Source organism: Periplaneta americana, chromosome 9 (assembly GCF_040183065.1).
Source record: "Periplaneta americana isolate PAMFEO1 chromosome 9, P.americana_PAMFEO1_priV1, whole genome shotgun sequence".
In the NCBI taxonomy this organism is placed as follows: domain Eukaryota; kingdom Metazoa; phylum Arthropoda; class Insecta; order Blattodea; family Blattidae; genus Periplaneta; species Periplaneta americana.
The window spans coordinates 56703297-56725602 of record NC_091125.1 but is presented as its reverse complement, the minus strand read 5'-3'; the positions used below and the strand labels follow the sequence as shown (position 1 = coordinate 56725602).

The 22306-nt window shown below is 38.2% G+C and overlaps 2 protein-coding genes across 2 annotated transcripts in view; both read right to left on the bottom strand.

The window, feature by feature from the left end:
• LOC138705947 (facilitated trehalose transporter Tret1-like) overlaps nucleotides 1-22306 on the bottom strand; it is a 256949-nt gene that overhangs the window by 169037 nt on the left and 65606 nt on the right. The gene's annotated exons all lie outside the window — the stretch shown is intronic.
• LOC138705579 (facilitated trehalose transporter Tret1-like) overlaps nucleotides 6660-22306 on the bottom strand; it is a 38138-nt gene continuing 22491 nt past the window's right edge. Inside the window, exons 8-9 of the mRNA XM_069834181.1 lie at nucleotides 20068-20304; nucleotides 6660-6897 (exon numbers count right to left, since the gene is read on the bottom strand). Of these exons, the coding sequence (XP_069690282.1) occupies nucleotides 6660-6897; nucleotides 20068-20304 (475 nt within the window). The remainder of the gene's footprint in view (nucleotides 6898-20067; nucleotides 20305-22306) is intronic.

Genomic DNA, 22306 nt, shown 5'->3' with positions numbered 1-22306 from the left:
TACTGTAATAACATTTTAGCATTATGTCCATCTAGAGAAACTATACTTTCCAATGGTGAAATAATAAATAATTAATTATACAAATCGGTTAATTTAGCTTCCGATATTACTTCATACAAACACAAAAACATTCTCTGTAGGCTATCTTTCATAGCTTTCGATTGTTGCTTTCCAAGGCCCCTTATAGACGAAGTCATTTGTTTTTTAATTCATTACACGGCCTTAGATGGCAGTTATTTTAATTTTAAAACTCATTTATCTCATTAAATATCAGTCCTATCAAAATTTTTCAAGGAATAAAACTTATCGCAAATTATGTTTAAAGAAACTTTTGTTATGTAATATTTTTCACAAAAATCAATAATAAGCGAGATATTTCGATTTATTTAATTCAGGCCCCATTATAACTCCCCTTTTAAATAATGTATTTTGAATGCCATATAACCTAAAATCTAAGTTACAACGAACTTAATTTATATTCCAATTTTCATGGAAATCCGTTGAGTCATCATCGCGTGAAAAGTTAACAAACATACAGACAGACAGACATACAAACAAAAATTAAAAAATAGCGATTTTCGGTTTCAGGATGGTTAATTATATATGTTAGGACCTATATTTTTGGAAAATCGAAAATTACCAGAAAAATTTCGACTACAGATTTATTATTAGTATAGATTACACTTCAGAATATTAAGACGTACTAGTTTCAGTACCTACATAGAGAGATAGAAGGACTATTTGTAAACTTTACAGATAACAGACAGTAAAACAAAACATATAACTTCCGCCGAGCAGTCCAATATACTTACGATAAAGCTACTGCTTCGTCAGAATGACTACGCAGAACCAATAAACAAATAACAACACAACAACAACTAATAATAATAATAATAATAATAATAATAATAATAATAATAATAATAATAGGAAATGCGCACAAGTGTGCAGAGTAGTTGGTCTATACTGAGTTCATTCACGGTTTTGGCATTCTTCTTGCAGTTCAGAACGTGGTATTTGCCACATTTTTCACCACACAGTTTGCATATGCATTTTTCGGACACTTTATGGAAGCTATCTATGCCGCACACTTTATGGTGGAATCCGTGTACCGCCAGTCTGGTAACAACGTTCCTCATTTGCTGATTAGCTCCTTCCCAGCTTCTGTCATGGCACTGGTGGTGTAAAATTCTTCTTCTACTTCCTTCCTCTTCTGCAGGATCTCGATTAGTAGATTCTCGTAGGCCTCCGTAGTTGGCAGCAGTAGCGAGTGTCGTAGGTCTTCAATCAGGTAGGGTTCTCTGGTGAGCAGGTATGTGAGCCTGGATGGTGTGTATTTCGACACACCGAGCACCTTCTTTAAGTAGGTTGCTTTGACGTTTTCCCAGATTTTGAGGCCTCTCTTTTTCAGGCGCTCCCATATTATATGTATTCCATATGTCAGTATGGGGACTATTTTTGCCTTAAATATTTTCATCGCCGTGTCAAGGGTGAGTGACTGTATGTGGTTTACGTCATTCATTGCTCTAATTGCCGAGATAGCCTTTTGTTTCACGTGCATGTTGAACGTTGTTCCAGAAGTTTGGAAAGTCACCCCAAGGTACTTGTATGAGTTAACGACTTGTAACCTCCCGTCTCCAATCTGCATTGTGTCTTTCTCTGATACTCGGCCACCTTTCTGAATATCATCTGCGCGCTTTTTTCTTTGTTGATGAGGAGTCCATTTGTCTCGGCCCACTTTTGCAGATTATGCATTCCTGTACGTCTTCTGGCTTGCCGGAGGCTAATACCATATCATCTGCATATATATAAATTCTGGTGGAGTTGTTGTGGCTTATGGTGTTTCTTATTACATCCGCGGTTGCAAGGTTGAAGAGCAGGGGGCTTAGAGGATCTCCTTGGAGGAAGCCGTTCGTCTGTGTGTTAGGGGCTGATATTTCTATATTGTTATCTATTGTGATTCTGTTGTATTCTAGTATGTTTGTGATTATGCTCGTGAGGTAGTTGTTTGGCCCCGTCATTTCTGCCATTTTGTCTTTTACAATCTTCCTGTCTATTAGATCGAAGGCCTTGCTATAGGCGATGAAGACTGCATATAGTTTTCCCTTGGGGTGTCTTAGTTCATTGTGGATGTCAGCATTGAGGTTCGCAACAGCTTGTAGTGTCGATCTGCCTTTTCGGAAACCGAACTGTTCTTCCGGGATAAGGTTGAGGTTATCGGCTTCTTCATTGAGTCGGTCCGTGAGCATCGCCGTAAAGAGCTTGAAAATTGTATTTTCTAGTGCGATGCCTCTGTATGAGTCCGGGGCTTCTGTGTCCCCTTTCCCTTTGTAGATGACTTTGACGGTCGAGGATCTCCGTCTCGTGGAGATACTGTTTGTTTCCATACATTTATTGAAGAGGCTGGTCCATATATCCGCTAGTATTTGCGCCGAGTCTTTCAGTTCTTCATTTGGTATGGAGTCCGGGCCCGCTGCTTTCTTCGGTTTCAATTTTTGTATTGCCATTGTTACTTCTTTTTAGAAAGCTTTGAAGTTCTGCATCCCCACTTCTCCCACGTTGTACGTCTTGTCCCCGTTTGCTTTGTTTAGGATATTCTTGAAATGTTTTTCCCATTCTTTTATTATTATGCCTTGAGTGAATTTCGGCCTCCTCGGTCGTAGTACAGTGAATGGGTTCGCTACAGCCTTCTCAACGATCATTTGCCCCTCTTGTTCTATATATTTGTTCTGTTTCTCTTTTAGAGCTTTTTGTAATTCCGTCTTGCTTGAGTAGCCTATATCTTTCTATATTTGGTGTTGTTCCCGTGTGTTTTACTCGGTGCAGGCCTTTTAACACTCCCTGCCTTTCTCTGTAGCACTCCGCGTCGAATCAGGGTTTTGCTTTTCTTTCTCGGGAAGTGTTTTGAATCTGGGCCGATTTTAGGAGGCATTCCAGGCGACTGGCTGCCGCCTCGATATTTCCTTCTTATATGTTCTTCTTTATTTCCTCTAGCTCTGGGGCTTCCATTTCGAGCTTGGATTTGTTCAGGTGCCTTCGTATATTTCTTCTTGGTGGCTGGCGTTTGTTTTCAGTGCGTTTCCCAATCTCTACAGTAGTAAGAACAGGGAGGTGTTTTCTGAAAGGGGTGGCTGTTATGTTTGATATTATCTCCTTGAACTTCGCTTTTGCCTTGGAGTTGACGAAGACTAGGTCGATCGTGCTTTTACCATTGTGGCATATGTAGGTAGGGTTGTCTGGGTCATTTATCATCTTGAAACCTTCTTCATGCAGAAATTCCAGCAGCAAGTTCGTTTTAGCACAGGGGACGTCTGTGCGGCAGTTGAAATCTCCTGCTATCAATACTGCCTCATTGTCTGTTCTTGCAAGTGCTTCACTTATGCTCTCGGTTATCATCTCTGCGGAGAGGTCTGGTTGGAAGTATCCGGCGATTATTGTGAATATTTTCGTTTTCACTGCTAGGAGGTTTGGAGATCTTAGTATTATTTGCATTGGTGTTAGGGCTGGCTTAACGTAGCACGATATGCCACCACTCGGTCTTCCTGCTTCACCGCGTGTAGCTAGGACGTGGGTTCCGTAGTAGCCCTGCATGTCGCTCTCTTTTGTTGTGAACGTTTCGGTTAGTAGTAACACGTTTTGGTTTAACATCTCTATTGGCATGTTTCTTTTGACACTTTCAGGGCCTTCTACATTCCATAGAAGTATGTCCCACGTTTTCTTGTCAGAGTGTTGCTCCTTGTTGCCTTTGTCGTCGAAAAATATATTGCCTTACTAGGACTCCGGAAGGCCAGAATTCTGCTTTGTTGGCTTCGTCTAGGAATTCGAAAGGGATGCCTATTTTAAATGCTTTTAGGTGTCCGAGAGTGTTCAGTTCTTCGCATTCAATCTCTCCGGTGATTCTCTTTTTTTCGCAGGTGCGTTTCTAGTTCTTCCGCAGTGGCTGTTTCATGTATCTTTCCTACATATATCCATGCTCTGCGGTTTCCCGCCTTCAGGTCGGAGCTTTCCGTCATGGTTCCAATAATTCTTGGTCTGTGTTGCCTCCTTTTCCTAGTAACTTCTGTAAATGGTTCCCCACTTTCCGATTCGTTGAAGTCCGGTCCTGTTTCTCTAAGATCGTTTTCGGTAATTTCTTTTCTCTCTTTTGCTGTTGTAGTTTGAGAGTCTTCTGCCTTGTCTCTTCTGTGATTGTTTTCAGCGTTCTGCGTTTTTGTCTTATGAGAGTCGTCTGTGAATGCTGAGTGTGGCTCTTGGCCTCGGGTGTTTTTTTGGGTGAGGGTGGTGCGTATTGTTTCAGTTGGTGCTCCTTGTTGTTGGCGGCCCGTTTCCTGGATCGTTGTCATGCGTGGGGCTCGTATGGTTGTCTTGCATACTTCCTCGTTTTGGGTGTTCTCCCAGTCCGCAATCTTGTTAAACACAATTGATATCACTCTCGCCGTAGCTCAAGGCCAACTGAAGGTATTCAAGCCGCCAAGCGCGTCAGATGGTGAGAAGTGCTGGGGGAGAGATTTTATATTTTTTTACACGTCGTCATTTTGACGAAACGTTAGTTTTATAGGGTTAAATAGAGACCAACGTGGACATCAGAAGAAGATAAGGAAATTACCTGAATCTACGCGAGCAAAAGTAATAGAATACATCAAGAGTTTACCTGCTGTGTCAAGTCATTACAGTAAAGCAAAGAGCCTAATACGAAGGAAGTATTTGGCCCCAGAGTTGAATGTTTCAAAACTGTACGATCTTTACAGTGACTGGTTAATTGAACATTACCCTAATGAACAGTCCGTGAAGGAATCATTTTATCGACATATATATTTAATACTGAGTTTAATCTTGGCTTTACTCCACCTATGTCAGACACTTGCAATTTCTGTGATAAAGTCAAGTACAAAATTCAAAATCTCAATGAAATCCGTGATGCAGAAGAAATAAAAAAAATCGAACGCAGATAAAATGTTGCATGACAAAAGAGCAAAAATTGCCCATGCTCTTATCAAAAACTTTGTAGGTAGTGAAAATCCTTCAGTTTTTGCAATATCAATAGATTTATAATAGGCTTTACCAACCCCTAAGATCAACTCTGGAATTCAATACTGCAAAAGAAAATTATGGACATATAATTTTGGAATTCATAACATATTAACAGGAAAGGTCTCAATGTACATTTGGGATGAGACTGTGAGCAAGAAAGCTTCATTTGAGATAGCTAGTTGTTTAATGCATTACATTGAAAACAACATCCCACCACATGTAAATGTGCTTCACATTTTTTAGTGACAACTGCAGCGGTCAAAATGAAAATCTCAATACGAAACTTACCTGCCTACGTAACATTCATTCGGGCAGTTCAAAGAAAATAGAACATACTTTTATGGTGAAAGGCCATTCTCATTTACCCTGTGACCGTGATTTTGATAATATTGAAATCTACCTCAAGAGAAGGGAAGTATTTGCAAGCATTCGCTATGTCAAACTCATTAAAAAGTGTAGAAAATCCAACTCCTTTGATGTCGTCATGATGAATTGGGAAGATTTCAGGACTGTAGATATATTTCAGTCTCACATAAAAAGCAACTAATAAAGGGATCTAAATTTTCTGAGGGAAGAGCTTTTCTTTTCTCAGAAGAATTCAAGATGGGAATCGGCATTAAGTCTGCGTACAATATGGACACACCTTACTCAGTGAAATTACAAAAGAATCAATGCAATGCTTATGATCCCATTCAATTTCATCTATCAAAAGGTTTTTTTTTCGAACAAGTACAATAAACCTGTTGCATTATTACGAGAAAAACGTGAAGATATTCAGGAACTTCCAAATTACATCCCCCCATCTTATCGCCGATATTTCAGTGCTATAATTAATGGACAACAAGATGAAAAGCTAACATACGTGGCCATAGGAGAAGACGACAGCGGCCTTGATTATTGAAAACTTCACTAATACACTTGGCACAGTTTATTATGGTATGTAAAGAGAAATGTTTAACTTAAACGCTGTTGTTGTTATTATTATTATTATTATTATTATTATTATTATTATTGTTGTTATTATTATTATTATAAGCAGCAACAGCAGCAGCAGTAGTAGTAGTAGTAGTATTGGTAGTTGTAGTGATGGTGGTGGTGGTGGTGGTGGTGGTGGTGGTGGTGGTAGGTTTATTTTATTAGCATGGATCTCTATAGTGGCGCTTACGCCACTCAGATGTAAGCAACTAACCGCGTCATTAAACTTCAAACGCATTTTACGGGAAAGAGGAGTTTGGCGAATACGTCATTGCTATTCACACGCCTCATTATATACTACCTCTCCTCTCGCGGCAACTTCCTACATTGCGGACACTGTAGATACGCATATGTGCATGTAAATATATGTATATGGACATGACATTTTTCATCATGCATTCGTTAAAATCTGTTTTTAGAGTGTCGTTGTATAATGTTGAATGTAACTGTATGTTTCTTTAGGTAAGACGTTAGTTTTCCTCATGTGACAGAACTTTTCTTTTAAGTCAACTTTTGTCAGTTGTCAAACGTTTCCTATGTAAACTTATTAGGTATAATCTGAGAAAGTGAAATGTGTATGTAGTAGTTTCAAGCCTGGAGATGAAAGAAGCTTAGTACAGTATATTTATTTAAGTCTACAGCCATAAACGTGTTCATTTGTTGCGACGCTTGTTTCCTGTGAACAGGCGCTCGATTTCCTCGAGGGACTTTCCCTCCGTCTCGGGCAGCTGGAAGTACAAGTACACGAAGCAGATGCCGTTGATGGCGCCGAAGAACCAGAACGATCCGTACAGCTGGAGAGCGTTATCCATGCCCAGGAAAGTCTTGGCAGCCAGGAAGGACATGATGTAGAAGGAGGCAGCCGCCATGCTACCAGCAACGCCCCTCGTCCTGCACAAATATTCATTTAACTAATTTAGTACATAATTTAACAATATTTCTCAGCATTCGTAAATATTCAACATCAGTAAGTGACGTTTCGATTGTTTTGTTTCATTAATATTAATATATGACAAATTAATTTTCGGCATGTATGAAAATATGTTTTTAGAACTTGAGAAGAAAAGAACTTGAAATATATAATCCTGTATTTTTATATACTGTAGAAGAAATTATAATGAATTGAAAATAAAATTATTTGAAACAATTAATGCTACATTTCTTGACATTCAAAATAGACTCCTATGTTTGAAAAGGACTAGAAAATATTTATCCTAGATTTTTCCAACTTTATCTAAGATAATATCGATGGTGTTTAGGTAAAATGGCTTAACTCTCATTCTTTTAAATTTGACTTTTTTGTGTAATTAGTTAACATTTAATTAGGAGCTACATAATGTGGAGATATGGGCGTGACAGTTATGTTTACATTCCTTCATATTAGTTAACTGATAATGATGTGTTAAAGTTTGATTTTTGTTGTTGCTGAAAAAAATTTTTTTTTGTAGGATAAACCGTTTAATCTAAACACCATCGGTATTATAGAAGTTATAAGAAATGAATAAGAATTGTAATTCTTGACTTTCTTGTAGTTTATATTATGTAGCATGGCTATTAGAGATGGAGAAGTTAGGGACTAGATACAGAAAATCCGAGACTCCCTTGATAAGGATAAAGTGATACTGTGGCTATAAATTCAGGGAAATAATATTGGAGTTTTAAGGCACAGATAAAATTATAAATGATGATCAAAAATTGAGATTAAACGCTTGTAAATAGTTAATTATAGACTTTTACGCGATTACGTGTTAACATCGCTGTAATAAATGAGAGAAAATGAATAATATTTCTTCCTATTTTTATAATCTTCCAGGATGGATACAGACTGGGACATTTAAAGTTAACCTTAGTTAGACAAGCAAGAGATACTATTGTTCATTGCACAGAAATGGTGCAAAGACAGAGATAGTCTATATACATTATGTCCCATATTTATATAAAATAAGGTAAATCCTTGACATAAATATACGAATTTACTTAGTGGCACAAAAAGGAAACGAAAGATATAATTATATAAATTTATAATTACTGTGTCCATTTTGTTTCATGTTTCTGAAATCTGGAGCTCAAGGACACAAAAAGAAAAAAAAAAAAAACAAATTGTAACATGAAATGAGGTCTTTAAGGAACATTCCAGGATTGAGCTAGTAATTAAGAAAAAAATTGTTATATCTGTAAAGAAATAAGTATATTGAGATTAACAGATAAAATGTACATAACAAAATTTCGAAGGATATTTTGAATAAATTACTGAAGAACGTATTGCGAAATTTTTATCAGCAGTAATGTCACTAGAGGTTTTGATTTATCTTGAGAAAATCAAAACTCGATTACACGACTTGAAGGAAGTATATAATGATTTGAAGAAATAAAGTACTCTAATACAATAACATATTAAATGACTTACTAAAACTCTATTTCACAATGTTAGCTTCACCAAAATGTTTGAACGGAGCTGCTATTTTCCGATGACTGTTAATGCAGTAAAGAAATAACGATCACAAAGCACGTTTTATAGTACCGTAAAGAATTTGCAGTTTCAAATGTTGGCAAACAAAAACAAATGATAGGAAGGTGATAAAACAGAATAAAGTATATAAAGATTAGAAGAAATGAAATACTCTAATACAATAAAATAGGTATTGACTTACTAAAATTCTATTTCACTAATGTTAGCTTCACCAAACGTGGGAATATTTCGCGTCGGTGTGGGGAGGCCTTTACGTATACAGAAGGAAACTTTTACGAACGACATTCCCTAGCTACATGCCCCTTTTTACCATAATGAAAACATGCGACACTTTCACCTACTGAGAACACAGCACGATGTCCCATATCATGCTTATTTCCTGTGTGTTCAATATTATCTACCGCTACAGCTAACAGTACCGCGTCCTCGACATTGCAATGCGCACTTGACGTCCTACTTCACATTTAGGCCTGCAACATACACGGCTAATAATCGTCGGTCAGCTTCTGCTGTGAGGATTCTGCGTTCTTCGCCTTACAATTGCGTAATCATTTGCTCGGGGAATTCTACCATTTTAACTTGTAGTATCTAGCTAATCATTCTTATTCAATGTGGAATTCCCAAGAAACTAGTTCGACTAATTAAAATGTGTCTCAATGAAACTTACAGCAGACTCCGTATAGGCCAGCATCTGTCTGATGATTTTCCAATTCACTGCGAGCTAAAGCAAAGATTTGCACTGTCACCTTTACTTTTTAACTTCGCTCTAGAGTCTGCCATTAGGATAGTTCAGGATAAGGGAGAGGGTTTGGAATTAAACGGGTTACATCAGCTTCTATTCTTTTCGGATGACATGAATATGTTCAGAGAAAATCCACAAACGATTACGGAAAACACTGGAATTTTACTTGAAGCAAGTAAAGTAATAGGTTTGGAAGTAAATCCCGAAAAGAAAAAGTATATGATCATGGCTCGTGACCCCAGTATTGTACGAAATGTAAATATAAAAATTAGAGATTTATCCTTCGAAGAGGTGGAAAAATTAAAATATCTTGGAGAAACAATAACAAATATAAATGACACTCGGGAGGAAATTAAACGCAGGATAAATATGGGAAATGCCTGTTATTATTCGGTTGAGAAGCTTTTGTCATCTAGTCTACTGTCAAAAAATCTGAAAGTTAGAATTTATAAAAAATTATATTAGCGGTTGTTCTATAGAGTTGTGAAACTTGGACTCTCACTTTGAGAGAGGAACAGAGGTTAAGAGTGTTTGAGGAAAATATTTGGGGCTAAGAGAGATGCAGTTACAGGACAACGGAGAAAGTTACACAACGCAGAACTGCACGCATTATATTCTTCACCTGACATAATTAGGAACATTAAATCCAGACGTTTTAGATGAGCAAGACACGAAGCACGTACGGGCAAATCCAGAAACGCATATAGAGTGTTAGTTGGGAGTCCGGAGGGAAAAAGAGCTTTTGGGGAGGCCGAGATGTAGATGGGAGGATAATATTAAAATGGATTTGAGGGAGTTGGGATATGATTGTAGAGAATCTTGCACAGATAGAGACCGATGGCGGGCTTATGTGAGGTCGGCAATGAATCTGCGGGTTATTTAAAAATCATATTAAGTAAGTAAGGAAGTAAGTAAGTAAGTATCTAGCTAACACTGGGTCACTTATAACACAAAATAAACGACACTTCACTTCACTCGCCTACATGCACAATCACAATATATAGACAACCAATTAAAAATATTAGGGTACTGCACTTAAATAACATTGTAAAGGTGTAGAATTTTAACTTAACTAACAATAGAGCTCATCACTGAAGATGACTGGTTTCTGTTCTGGGAACTTTATGAATAAATTACGAATAACACATGTTCTTGGGAGGGCCTCGGGCAAACCATGTACTTGTCTTTGAGAAAATGGCGAGTTATATCCGAGAAAATTGCGGGTAATTCCAATTCTGAAAACCAAATCTTGTCGTGCCCTCATCCCATGAAGGGGGCAGATGGGTTCGAGCGGTGAGCACTGTGTTCATTATCTCTCATTATACCCCGATTATACTCAATGTTATACTAATATGGATTCTGACACCACTATTGCAATCAATGGAATTATTAAGGATTAAGATGAGGATTTCTACTTGGTAATAACTTGATATTGTTCGTAATTTATTTAGAAGTTTGCACTTCTAGAAACTGAAGTCTAGTTCATAAAAACACAAGATTTATTTAGACTAAGTTTGGAACTTGAAGTACATGAAAATATGATAATTTCTATTTACAATAAATTGTTGGCCTGATGTTTCTGTCGATTGGTGACTGGAGTTTCTCACCTGATGCCATAGTTACTGCCCTATCTCGAAGTGCGGTCTTCTGGCTTCTGACTTCATCATGTCGAACCTCCCGTCGAGGATCGAACTGACTGGTCGCCTCTTAACTGACTGACTACTGGCTGTCGACTGTCTGTTGAGCCATCACGGTCTCTATCTTCAAATCCGAAAAAACTGCCTTCAAACGCCTACTTGGGGGAGGGTTGGGCGAGAGAAGTCAAAGGGCTTATGTGCCGGTTTTACCCGATACTCAGATATTTCTATCAATGATATACAAATGAGAATTTAAGGTGGAAAGAACATCTTAAGGGTCTTAAACAAATTACAATCACGTGATCAATGGCGTAAATCTTAATTAGGCCAATAGTTTCATACAGTTATGCCTTTTGGGTGTTGCTTATTAGATATGATTAGTAAGCCTCCTTGCAGGGGCTCGAAGTCACGCGCTATTGTATGTTTACTAACATAGATTCACGTGGAGAGACAAGTGCTTTTCCATACTCTGTTCACACGCTGAATTGCTGACAGGAGAGAACTCACGGCTAACGCTGGGAAGCAGACTGAACAGCTCGGATGTAACTTCATCCGGTCTGTCGCTGTCATTACAAAGATTGTGATGTTTGTAGCCAGCAAGTACAAATATCATTAGATTCAATAAATGACTAAAATAACACTAGGTACCCAAAAAGAAATTGTCATACCTCCACGATAAATGTAGGTGATTCTTAACGAAAAAGTTGCGCTGATTTTGAACATCGCCATATAAATCTCCTATCACGTTAAGTTAAAAAGATATAAACACATTAGAATCTCGTATAAGCGGTTTCCGACGAAATATTATGTTAGATTAATTCTTATGGTATAATGATATATTCATGCTAGGTTAAGATTAATACACAAATGTAGTTTTATCTGCATGCATTGTGCCATATTTTAAGGGAACATACCTGTAACTTTGCTTAAAAGTGTTTGGTAGTATGTGATTTTCTCTTGTACTCCTGCCTGCTCTCCCTCAAGAAACTAACAGTAATCTCCCATTATTACTGGATCCTTACGACCTTGGTACTTCTTCTCCATGGTGGAAATATCTTAATGAAACCGTTTCTCTTGTTCATCATTAACATCATCCAGATTTTCCGGAAAAATGTTTAGATGTGAATGAAGGAAATGGATTTTCAAAGATATTCGACAACCCATGTTTTTGTTTTATTTAAAAAAAATTGACGTCAAAGTTTTATACGATTAGCAAGCTACTAATTCAACCGTAAATTTTTCTCAATCATGTCCTCCATGACTTTTCTGATTTGAGGTCCAATAAAAAGCCCTTCTTTCAATTTTGCTTATGTTAACTGAGGAAATATGCAAATCCACTACCGTCCTTGTTGAGTGCCTTAACAAAATTCTGCATCAGCCCAGTCTTATGTCTAAGGGAAGAAGAAGAATCTTATCAGGCTGAACCAATGATGTTTCTTTTATATTACTTTCCACCGGAACATATTCCTGCCGCTTGTCCCACTGTTATATCACATTATAACTATGAAGTAACACTGTTTTCAAGCTAAATTAAGATGAATTTATATACAATTGCCAGTCATCTGGATTATGCTGAATTCCTAGTTCACTCATTAAAACATCAATGTCTACACAGAAACACATATTCTCCTCCATAGCAAAATATTTTTCAAATGTCTGATATCTATTTCGAAATTCTGTAATTTTTGTACCAGGTGCAAGTAATTTCCATTGTTGTAGCCTAGAACCTAGAAGTTCAGATTTCTTTCGACAAATTTAAGTCACGTGCCAAATCATTCAAGTCTACTTGCTCTACAAAATGTATTTCACTTTCAGGATTATCTGGTTGAAAGTCAGGATCGTTTGAAGTAGAGCCCTCTGGCTATGGGGACAACTCAGTCCGGAGATCACTAGCTATTTCCTTCATCATTACTAACACTACTCCATGTCTTATGGGTTATAGGTACAGACAATTCCTCGCTATGTGGAACAGATCGCATGGCAGAAAGTATATCTGGATACTGAATAACGTGTTTACTTTTCCTAGACATGCTAGATATATTTTTCATACAGAAGAAATAATCATTAATATGATTTGATACTTCTCGCCACACCATAGGTACAGAAAGTGGGAACGCTTATAGTCTGTCACGTAACCACAATCTAAGATTTTTCGTACAAGTGATACAACGTAGATGAGGTGACCATTGCTTTTCCTGGTCACCAATTTTACACCCGAAGTATAAAGTATATGCACGTTTAGTGATGTTATAATTTTTGTTCTCTGATTTTTGGAAATAAACCGTCCACAAACGTAACAAAAATTATGCGAAATATTTCTGCACTTCCGATGTGTACTAGCTCTTTGTATTGCACAACTAAAACACTCAATTACTTCTAAAAAATACACTAAGTGAAAAAGAAACTTCACAGTATACTACACTGCTGTCAACATCCACAATGAGACTGACAATTCGTATCACAGATGGAGTACGCGTATTTTAAACTGGTAGGCGACATCACCACCATCCAGGCAGTATATTCAACCTCCGGCTAACATAATGCATTGTCCTGAAAGGAATGAGATAAGCTATTTCCTCAAATATTTTTATTTATCGAAAAATTTCTGTTTCTGTTTTTAGTCAGCAGAAATGCGAATAAGATAAGTTACAACACGTTTTATGCAGGAAATAATTTTACTTTACAACCGTCTCTACCTGGCCAGTTTTAGTTTTGCTGGAGGTATTCTCATTATTGTCTGCTTTCTTTGTACAGAAACTTTAACTTCTTCAGCAGAAAGGAAAACTGATCACTTGTCACCCTTAAGTAATTATTGTTAACTGCAACTATCTTACATAATTAACTTTTTCAGAAGAGTATTTTAGGCTCCCTGAATTCTCTTCATTCATCCCGAAGAAAACTTACATCAATCGATTTATAAAAGAATTACCTGCAAAGAAGTTTTGAAAATGTTTATCTTGAACACTGGATTAACAATAAATATAAATAATTCATGGTAATTTCACAATGTGGGTCTGTGTTATCCTTGACAGTATGATTTATCAACCAACTATCAGTTTTATGTAGAAATTCTTGTTTCTAAGTTCAAGACTTATGTTGCGTTGTCCAAACGTGTAATGATTAATCTTTGCCGTACACGAGGTTTTTTAAAGGTAAAAATACTCATTTTGTTTGAGGCATCAATATATGTAGGTTTATAGATAATTTCTATTTCTACTCTTATGACTAGGTGTGTAGGCAGGGCCCAGTGCATTCCTTTGCCCTGAGGCCTATAATGCCGTTAAGACGACCCTGCGTGCACGTCACCACTTCCGGACGTGTACACAGTCACCGATGCATCACTTCCAGACTGCCGTCACTCGGTTTGACGTTCCTTACTAAACGACATATCACCTGGTGATATCGTGTATAGTCATGCATTTTGTCAAGACACTCGCGATGCGTAGTAGGGGAACAACGTTTCTGTGAACGGGGTAGGCATAGAAGGGAAGGTCGGGCGTGTGTCTGCGGAGTTCAAGGCAAAGTCTAATCCATTCCCCTATAATTCGTAAGTAGACTCATTCGATCTCGTGCGCAGCTGTGCACGTAGTACTGGCAAAAAAACATGCCTAGCGCTCCATTAACTATGGCGCCTTTGTAATTCTGCAATTATGAATGTGATTCCATTAATTTATTTACATTTTTTGTTCCAAAATACCTCAGGAATCACCTCCATAAAATGGGAGAAAACTTCGTGAATCAGCCTGTATATATAGAATAACAGGAAACCTCGGTTCCAAAGTTATAATTTGATAAAGTTATGTGGTGATATACAGGGTGTTTAAAAAATACGGGGCATAATTTCAGGTATGTATTTCCCACATGTAGACAATCAAAATAGTTCATTACAATATATGTCTGGAAATGCTTTATTTCCGAGTTATGGCCTTCACAACATTGAAATTCACCGGAACGTTTTTCTTTGCGCAGGTCGTTGCCGTCAAAGGAGACTTTAACAGGGCACTCTGACAGTTCATTCCGAGGCGAAGGTTATATTCAGTGTTGTGTAGGCGTCAGACTGTGCGACATGTATTCAAATCAAGAGCTGGCAGAGATACACTTCATGTACGGTAAGGCGGACGGCAATGCTGCGCTGGCTCGTCGTTTGTACCAGGAGAGGTACCCACAGCCACAATGTCCAGATCGGAAGACATTTGTACGTCTCCATTACCGTCTGTGCGAGTATGGAAAATTTAACTCTCCTGGTTTGGGAAGGGGACGACCAAGATCTACAACTCCAGAAGTACAGGAGGAGATTCTGGAGGCTGTGAACATGACTCCTTCTATCAGCACACGAAGGGTAGCGTTGCAAGTCAATGTTCCTCATACGACTGTCTGGAGACTGTTGAAAGGGTAGACTATCAATTGTATCCTTATCATTTGCAACGTGTACAGGTCGTCACCAGCAGATTACCCTGCACGAGTTAGGTTCTGTCAGTGGTTCTTGCAGCAGTGTGGTGTAAATCCGAACTTTCCTGCCTTAGTATTATTTACAGATGAAGCACAGTTCACACGAGATGGCATAACAAATTTCCACAATCAGCATGTATGGGCGTATGAAAACCAACCCACGTGCAACTGTTCCATCTCATCACCAGGTGCGGTTCTCCCTCAACATGTGGGCCGGTATCATTAGTGATCGATTAGTTGGACCCCATGTATGTACTTGTAAACAGACTTACGGGGCAGGCGTACACAAAACACCATACCTCATGTTTTAGAAGACACTCCACTGATCAATCGTCAACACATTCACTTCTTGCATGATGGCGCTCCTGCACACTTCAGTCGTACGGCTCGCCGGTACTTGGATCGAAGGTTTCCTGATCGATGGATAGGTAGAGGTGGCCCAATTGCTTGGCCTCCACGCTCACCTGATCTGAACCCTCTCGATTTCTACTTGTGGGGCCATTTAAAATCATTAGTTTATTCGTCTCCGGTGCCTGATTTGGAATCCCTTCGGAATCGAATTGTGGCATGTTCTGAGGACATACGCAATACTCCTGGAGTTTGGGATCGTGTTCGCAGGTCAGTGAGACATCGATGTGAGGTCTGTATTCAAGCAGGAAGTGGACATTTTGAACATCTTCTGTAATGACAACGACCTGCGGAAAGAAAAACGTTCCGGTGAATTTCAATGTTGTGAAGGCCATAACTCGGAAATGAAGCATTTCCGGACACATGTTGTAATCAACTATTTTGATTGTCTACATGTGGGAATCACGTACCTGAAATTATGCCCCGTATTTTTTAAACACTCTGTATTTGTGTATGTATGTCTTGAATTATTTAAATATTACAATGTATTCGCGTATGTATTCGATACGCTTGCTTCGAGCCCACATGATATCTTACCCGTAAATGACGTTCACGGCGGACTACTTAAGAGTTTTCTTCAATATACAGTACTTACTTATGGCTTATAACGAACCAGGAGGTTCATTACCGCCCCCACATAAGTCCGTCAACGGTCCCTATCCTGAGCAAGATTAATCCAGTCTCTGCAATCATTTCTAGATTCACCCACACTTGCTACATGTCCTACCCATCTCAAACGTCTAGATTTAATGTTCCTAATTATGTCAGGTGATTTCGGTTTCTCGTAACAAGCTGTTTTTTTTACGGTGATGGGTTGTTAGCCCTTTACGCAACCCGCAAGCTGGAGGACCACCCCTTATCGGCTGTCCGAGACTGCTTATTCAATATATTCGCAGCTATTTCTTCAATATAACGAATCTTTATTAACAAATTGTACCAAAACTCTTAAATCATAGAAACTGGCTTAAATCTGAATGTCCACACCTGTGGAGTAACGGTTAGCGCGTCTGGCCGCGAAAACAGGCGGCCCGGGTTGGAGTCCCGGTAGAGGTAAATTATCTGGTTGAGATTTTTTCCGGGGGTTCCCCCAACTCAATATGAGCAAGTGGTGGGTAACAATCAGTGTTGGACTCCGGACTCATTTCACTGACATTTTCATCTTCATTTCATTCACGTTAAATAATTTACTAAAAATATCTGAATACAGATGGAAAAGCTCGCCTTTAGGCCTACTTGCGTATTTCACTTACAATAGTTATGTGTAGATCCAACTCTTGGGCGTTGCAAGAGATAGCAGATGGGAAGTGAGCGAAAATTGTTGAATTTTTCAATTATTTTAGGACAGTGTGTAAAACGTTGGTTATTGAATAAAATAGTATACATAGAAAGAAAGCTTTTGATTTACGCTTCAATTTACACATTTACAGATTTTTGTTTATATTTTACAGGTATTAAGTTATTGGCATGTAATGATGTAACGCGCCAGCGTGTCTTATTGGGTACATTTTGTGACTAACGCATGGTCGTACAATAGATAAATGTTATTCAACGTTTAAAGAACAGTAGAGAACACTGCTTCAATTATTTCAGCAAAAAATCGAAATGAAGTTTCACCTATCTCATGAAGCAACAGGAATTACAATGCCGGGTAAATAAAAAGTAGAGGGACAAACTTCAGTAGGTGATTTCTATTAGGAAAAAGAACAAAAAAAAGTTCATATCAACATGTGTCCGGAAATGGACGGTGAGTCTGCAATAAAGCAATTAGTACTGGTACATTACATCCCACATTACATGGTAATAATTTCATTCATGTTACAATGTTATAACAGATGTTCAAAGTGGTTTTCATTGGATGCAATGCAAGCGTCTACACTTGGCATCATGGATTGCCTCACTCTTTCGAATGTTCCAGCCTGTAGCCGAATAGCGTCACAGGCTACACGGACACGCTCTTCAAGGGTCTGCACATCACGAACTGGCTCAGCCTAGACAATACTTTTCAGTTGACCCCACAAAAAAAGAATGAAAAGGGTTTAAGTTCGGTGATCGAAGTGGCCAGGCGCAAGGACTTCCTCGTCCTATCCATCTTCTGGGGAAGATGTTGAGGTGTTGAACAGTCATGCGGAAGTGGGCTAGTGCTCCTTCATAATCAGCCACATTATCTGTCGTATTGCCAAAGGCACATTCTCCAGCAAAAGAGGCAGAGTGATCTTCAGGAATTCCAGATACGTTTGTCCACCAAGACGGTGTGGAAAAGCAAATGGTCCAAGTAGTTGCATGCTTTTGTGAGAGAATGATGTCGTTCATCAGTCCCATATAGCGTCGCAAATATGCATTTCCGGACTTGTTGAAATGACGTTCTTTGTTACTTTTCCTGTCAGGAACCACGTCCTGAAGTTTGTCCCCTTACGTTTTATTCATCCTGTATAGACTGCTACCTGGCTTGAAGGATATAGCAGTTCACGGCTTTAGCTAGAATGGAAGTAGACTGAACACTGCGCGAGACTCAGTTTAGATCAGGGCTGGGCACATTACGTGAATCTGAGAAATGAGCGCTGTGTGCTTTAAAGAGCGGGTCTTGCGAGCGGTGTGACGTATGCATACTGTACGTCATTCAGTATCGGTGCAGTGGTGACTCTGCAGTATGATGGCGAATTTTGAAGACGGAGCTTCCGCTCATACATTAAAGCGCCCCGCTACTCCCAATGCTTTTAATGTATCATGGGAGGGGGAGTTCTTTTTGGTAAAGAGCAGTGGATTAGCAAAGTGTTTAATTTGGCATAAAACACTCCAACTGATTAACAAGTTCAATATCCAACGACATTATTCTTTACAACATACTACTGAATATGACATATGTTGGCAATGAACGTCATATTATATATAATGAACTGTAATATACTATACTATGATATATCATAATATTTGTGTAATTTAAAATTATATATTACGAAATGTATTATAATAACTTATAATGCAATATAAATATCGAATAGATACTCTAATATAATATACCTGATAAACATTTTCTCTAAGTTATATTAATTTATGGTCATATCATATATCATATCATATCATATCATATCATATCATCATATCATATATCATATCATATCATCATATCATATCATATATCACATATCATGTCATATCATGTCATATCATGTCATATATCATATCATATCACATATCATGTCATGTCATATCATATCATATCACATATCACATATGTCATGTCATGTCATATCATATCATATATCTTATATTATATTATATTATATTATATTATATTATATTATATTATATTATATTATATTATATTATGTATTAACAGGATGACAATAATGCACTTAGTGAATCGGCTATGAGAATTAGCTACAAAATTTTCCACGAAATTGCAAAGGAATTGAATACTTTCAACGAAGGTGAATTTATCAAGCATTGTTTAATTATATTGGCAGATGAACTCTGTTCACAGCAAGTAGGGGAAGTGGAAGCCATACGCCTGTCTCGTAGAACCGTGGTGAGGAGGTTGCAGTATGTGCGTATGGGTTATGTAAATAAGCCTAATGATTTGTATGTGTGCATGGAGCGAAGTTTATTTCATTAAATTAATAAGATTGTTATAAATTCTGTAATGTACAATCGATTGATGTAATATCCCTATAAACTATTATGTACTGACAGACTGAATGACTAGAACAACCGTAACTCTTGTTATATTAATGCAGGGAAGGTAGCTGTAATGCGAGTCCGTCACTGCATCAGCGTTCTGCTCTGGCTTGGAATTGAAGTGCCTTGCGGAGCGAGAGCAGTTCTGGCCGACTAAATGGAGTCGCTCTCGTGCCCGGCTCTGGTTTAGATGGACTTACACAAATATGTGAGATCTGAGGGTAAGAAAAAGAAGGCATAAGATACATAGACACGCTGATCAGACTTCTTTAATAGGACGGTATCAATATAATGACCGTGGGTAAAACAGTAAAAAGTGAAAGAAACTGAAAAAAGAACTCAATTTTTTATGAAACTATCTTATTTTAGTGGAAAATTGTAAGCGTGCGCTGAGTCTCCATTTTACAAAACACATCTTTAATTTCCGTGGTAAAAACAGGCATTATCTTCTACGAAATTCGAATCTTGGCATATACATACTGTACACAGCATCGGAACTGCATTTTCTCCATTGCATACACCTCGATTGGCAAGTAAAGACTTCGTTTTTAAAAGTAAAATTGGAGATGAAAGAAATAAATCTAGAAGTGAATTGTCACTTTCGATGGTGCATTGGGTCTGCGACTTCTCGAAGAATACTGAGACCACTTTTTGACAGGAAGACGGTGCCGTCATTTGTTCATTTGCTGCGTCGTTTGTTGCCTGCGAACAGACGCTCAATCTCCGCGAGGGACTTTCCCTCTGTCTCGGGTAGTTGAAAGAATAGGTACACAAAACAGACGCAGTTGATGGCGCAGAAGAAACAGAAACATCCGTAGAGGTGCATGGAGTGCTCGGTGGCAAGGTACGTCTTGGAGGCTAAAAACCCCACCAGGTACATGGCCGCTGCAGCCACGCCTTCCGCTACACCCCGCGCTCTGCAAACAGTTTAAGAAACAGATGCATTAATTATTTATTATAAATTACATATCCAGTCTCAAGGGGTTAAAGAAATATACAGGTATGAACCTCCTCTGAAGAAATTAACTTAACCCGAGGTATCCAGGATCATCATCATCATCGTCATCAGCATCGTCATAATCATCATCATCCTTCACGATTTTAGACCACTTGTTTCGTTAAGGCACAAAAAATTAATCGTCAGTTACGCGTTTTAAAGGTATTCCTAGTTTTCTTCTTCCTCCGGTTCGATAATTTAAAATTTGTATAGGTGAGGAGGCAAGACCTGAAAAAAATGAGCTGTTACAAAAAGAATCTGTTTCGTGATGGTTAATATTATACGAATCTCCTGACAAGGAATTTCATCTCAGACTAAAACTTATTTTCCCCTTGCATACCCATTGGTGACATAGCCACGGCACGTGACAAGGTCACAGGACAGGTCTTGGCTCCTCTACTGTAGAAGGATTCTGCTGTCATACCTTCTAAATATATGTTGTATCCAATTTTTCTTTCGTAATTTCTAATTCTTTCTAGAATAGACGTACTGAATTTTAATTATTACATCATTTATTCATTTATTTTATGGTATAACAAAGTGTATTGATCTATTTTTGTTGAAAAATTCACTTGTAAACATTTAACCTAGTTATTTCTTTTATTTTAAAATACATGTTTTCCGATAAGTTGCTATTATTGTTATTCCTCTGTCTGTAAAGAAGAAAAAATAATGCGAAACGTTTATGCGATTAATACTTCAGAAGTCTGGTCACATTTTCTGTTAAGGTGACGACATTAACTATAGTAAGCCTTGAATAACTGCAATTATGATAAATTTAAAATAAAGTATTTTCGAACGAGATAGCCGCTATAAAACGTAAAGAGGAAACAAATGTGACATCATTTATTCATAGTGTTCTGCCCAAGGGCAGGTCTTTCATTGCAAACCCAGAGTTCTCCAATCTTTCCTATTTTCTGTCTTCCTTTTAGTCTCCGCATATGATCCATATATCTTAATGTCGTCTTTATCAACTAATATCTTCATCTGCCCCGAAATCTTCTCCCTTTCACCATTCCTTCCAGTGCATCTTTCAGTAGGTAGTTTCTTCTCAGCCAGAGACCCATCCAAATCCTTTGTCTATTCCTGACCAGTTTCAGCAACATTCTTTCTTCACCCACTCTTTCCAACATAGCTTCGTTTCTTATTCTGTTTATCCATTTCACACGCTCCATTCTTCTCCAGAACCACATTTCCAATGCTTCTAGTCGCTTGGTCGTAATGCCCATGTTTATACCCTATAGAATGCCAAATTCCACATAAAGTACTTCACTAGTCTCTCCCTTCAGCAGAAAGTGCTTCTTTTTCTATTAAAAGCTTCCATTGTCATTGGTTCTCCTTTTAACTTCTTGGCAGCAACTCATGTTACAGCTTATAGTATATCCGCAGTATTTGAAGCTGTGCACATGCTCTACTGCCACATTTAAAATTCTCAAGTTTACCTTCTTTATTTTTCTTCCTATGATTCTGGTCTTCGTCTTGTTTGCATTTATCTTCTTCCCATACTGCTCACAGCTGTCATTTAGCTTCAGTAGCATATACCTTAGTATCATGTTCTCTTCTGCTAACAACGCCATATCATCAGCAAATCTTATACACTTTAATTCTTCTTCCCTCTACTATCACTCCTCCCATGTTCTGAAATGTGGGACGTCATAATGAATTCATTATTATTCGCTTCGAGTGATTAATACATGCGGGGAATATTAAGACAGAAATAGATAATTTAACATCGTTTAGTCCGCCGCCATGGGTACCGGTTAGCATTTCTGATCGTAAAACGAGTGGATCTGGGTTCAAATTGTGGTAGGGACGAGATACTTGGTTGAGGTTTATTGCGGTTTCCTCCTCCCCTCAAACCATTAAAGAGCAAAAGCCGGGTAATCTTCGGCGCTGGACCCTGGGTATTATTTCACTGACAT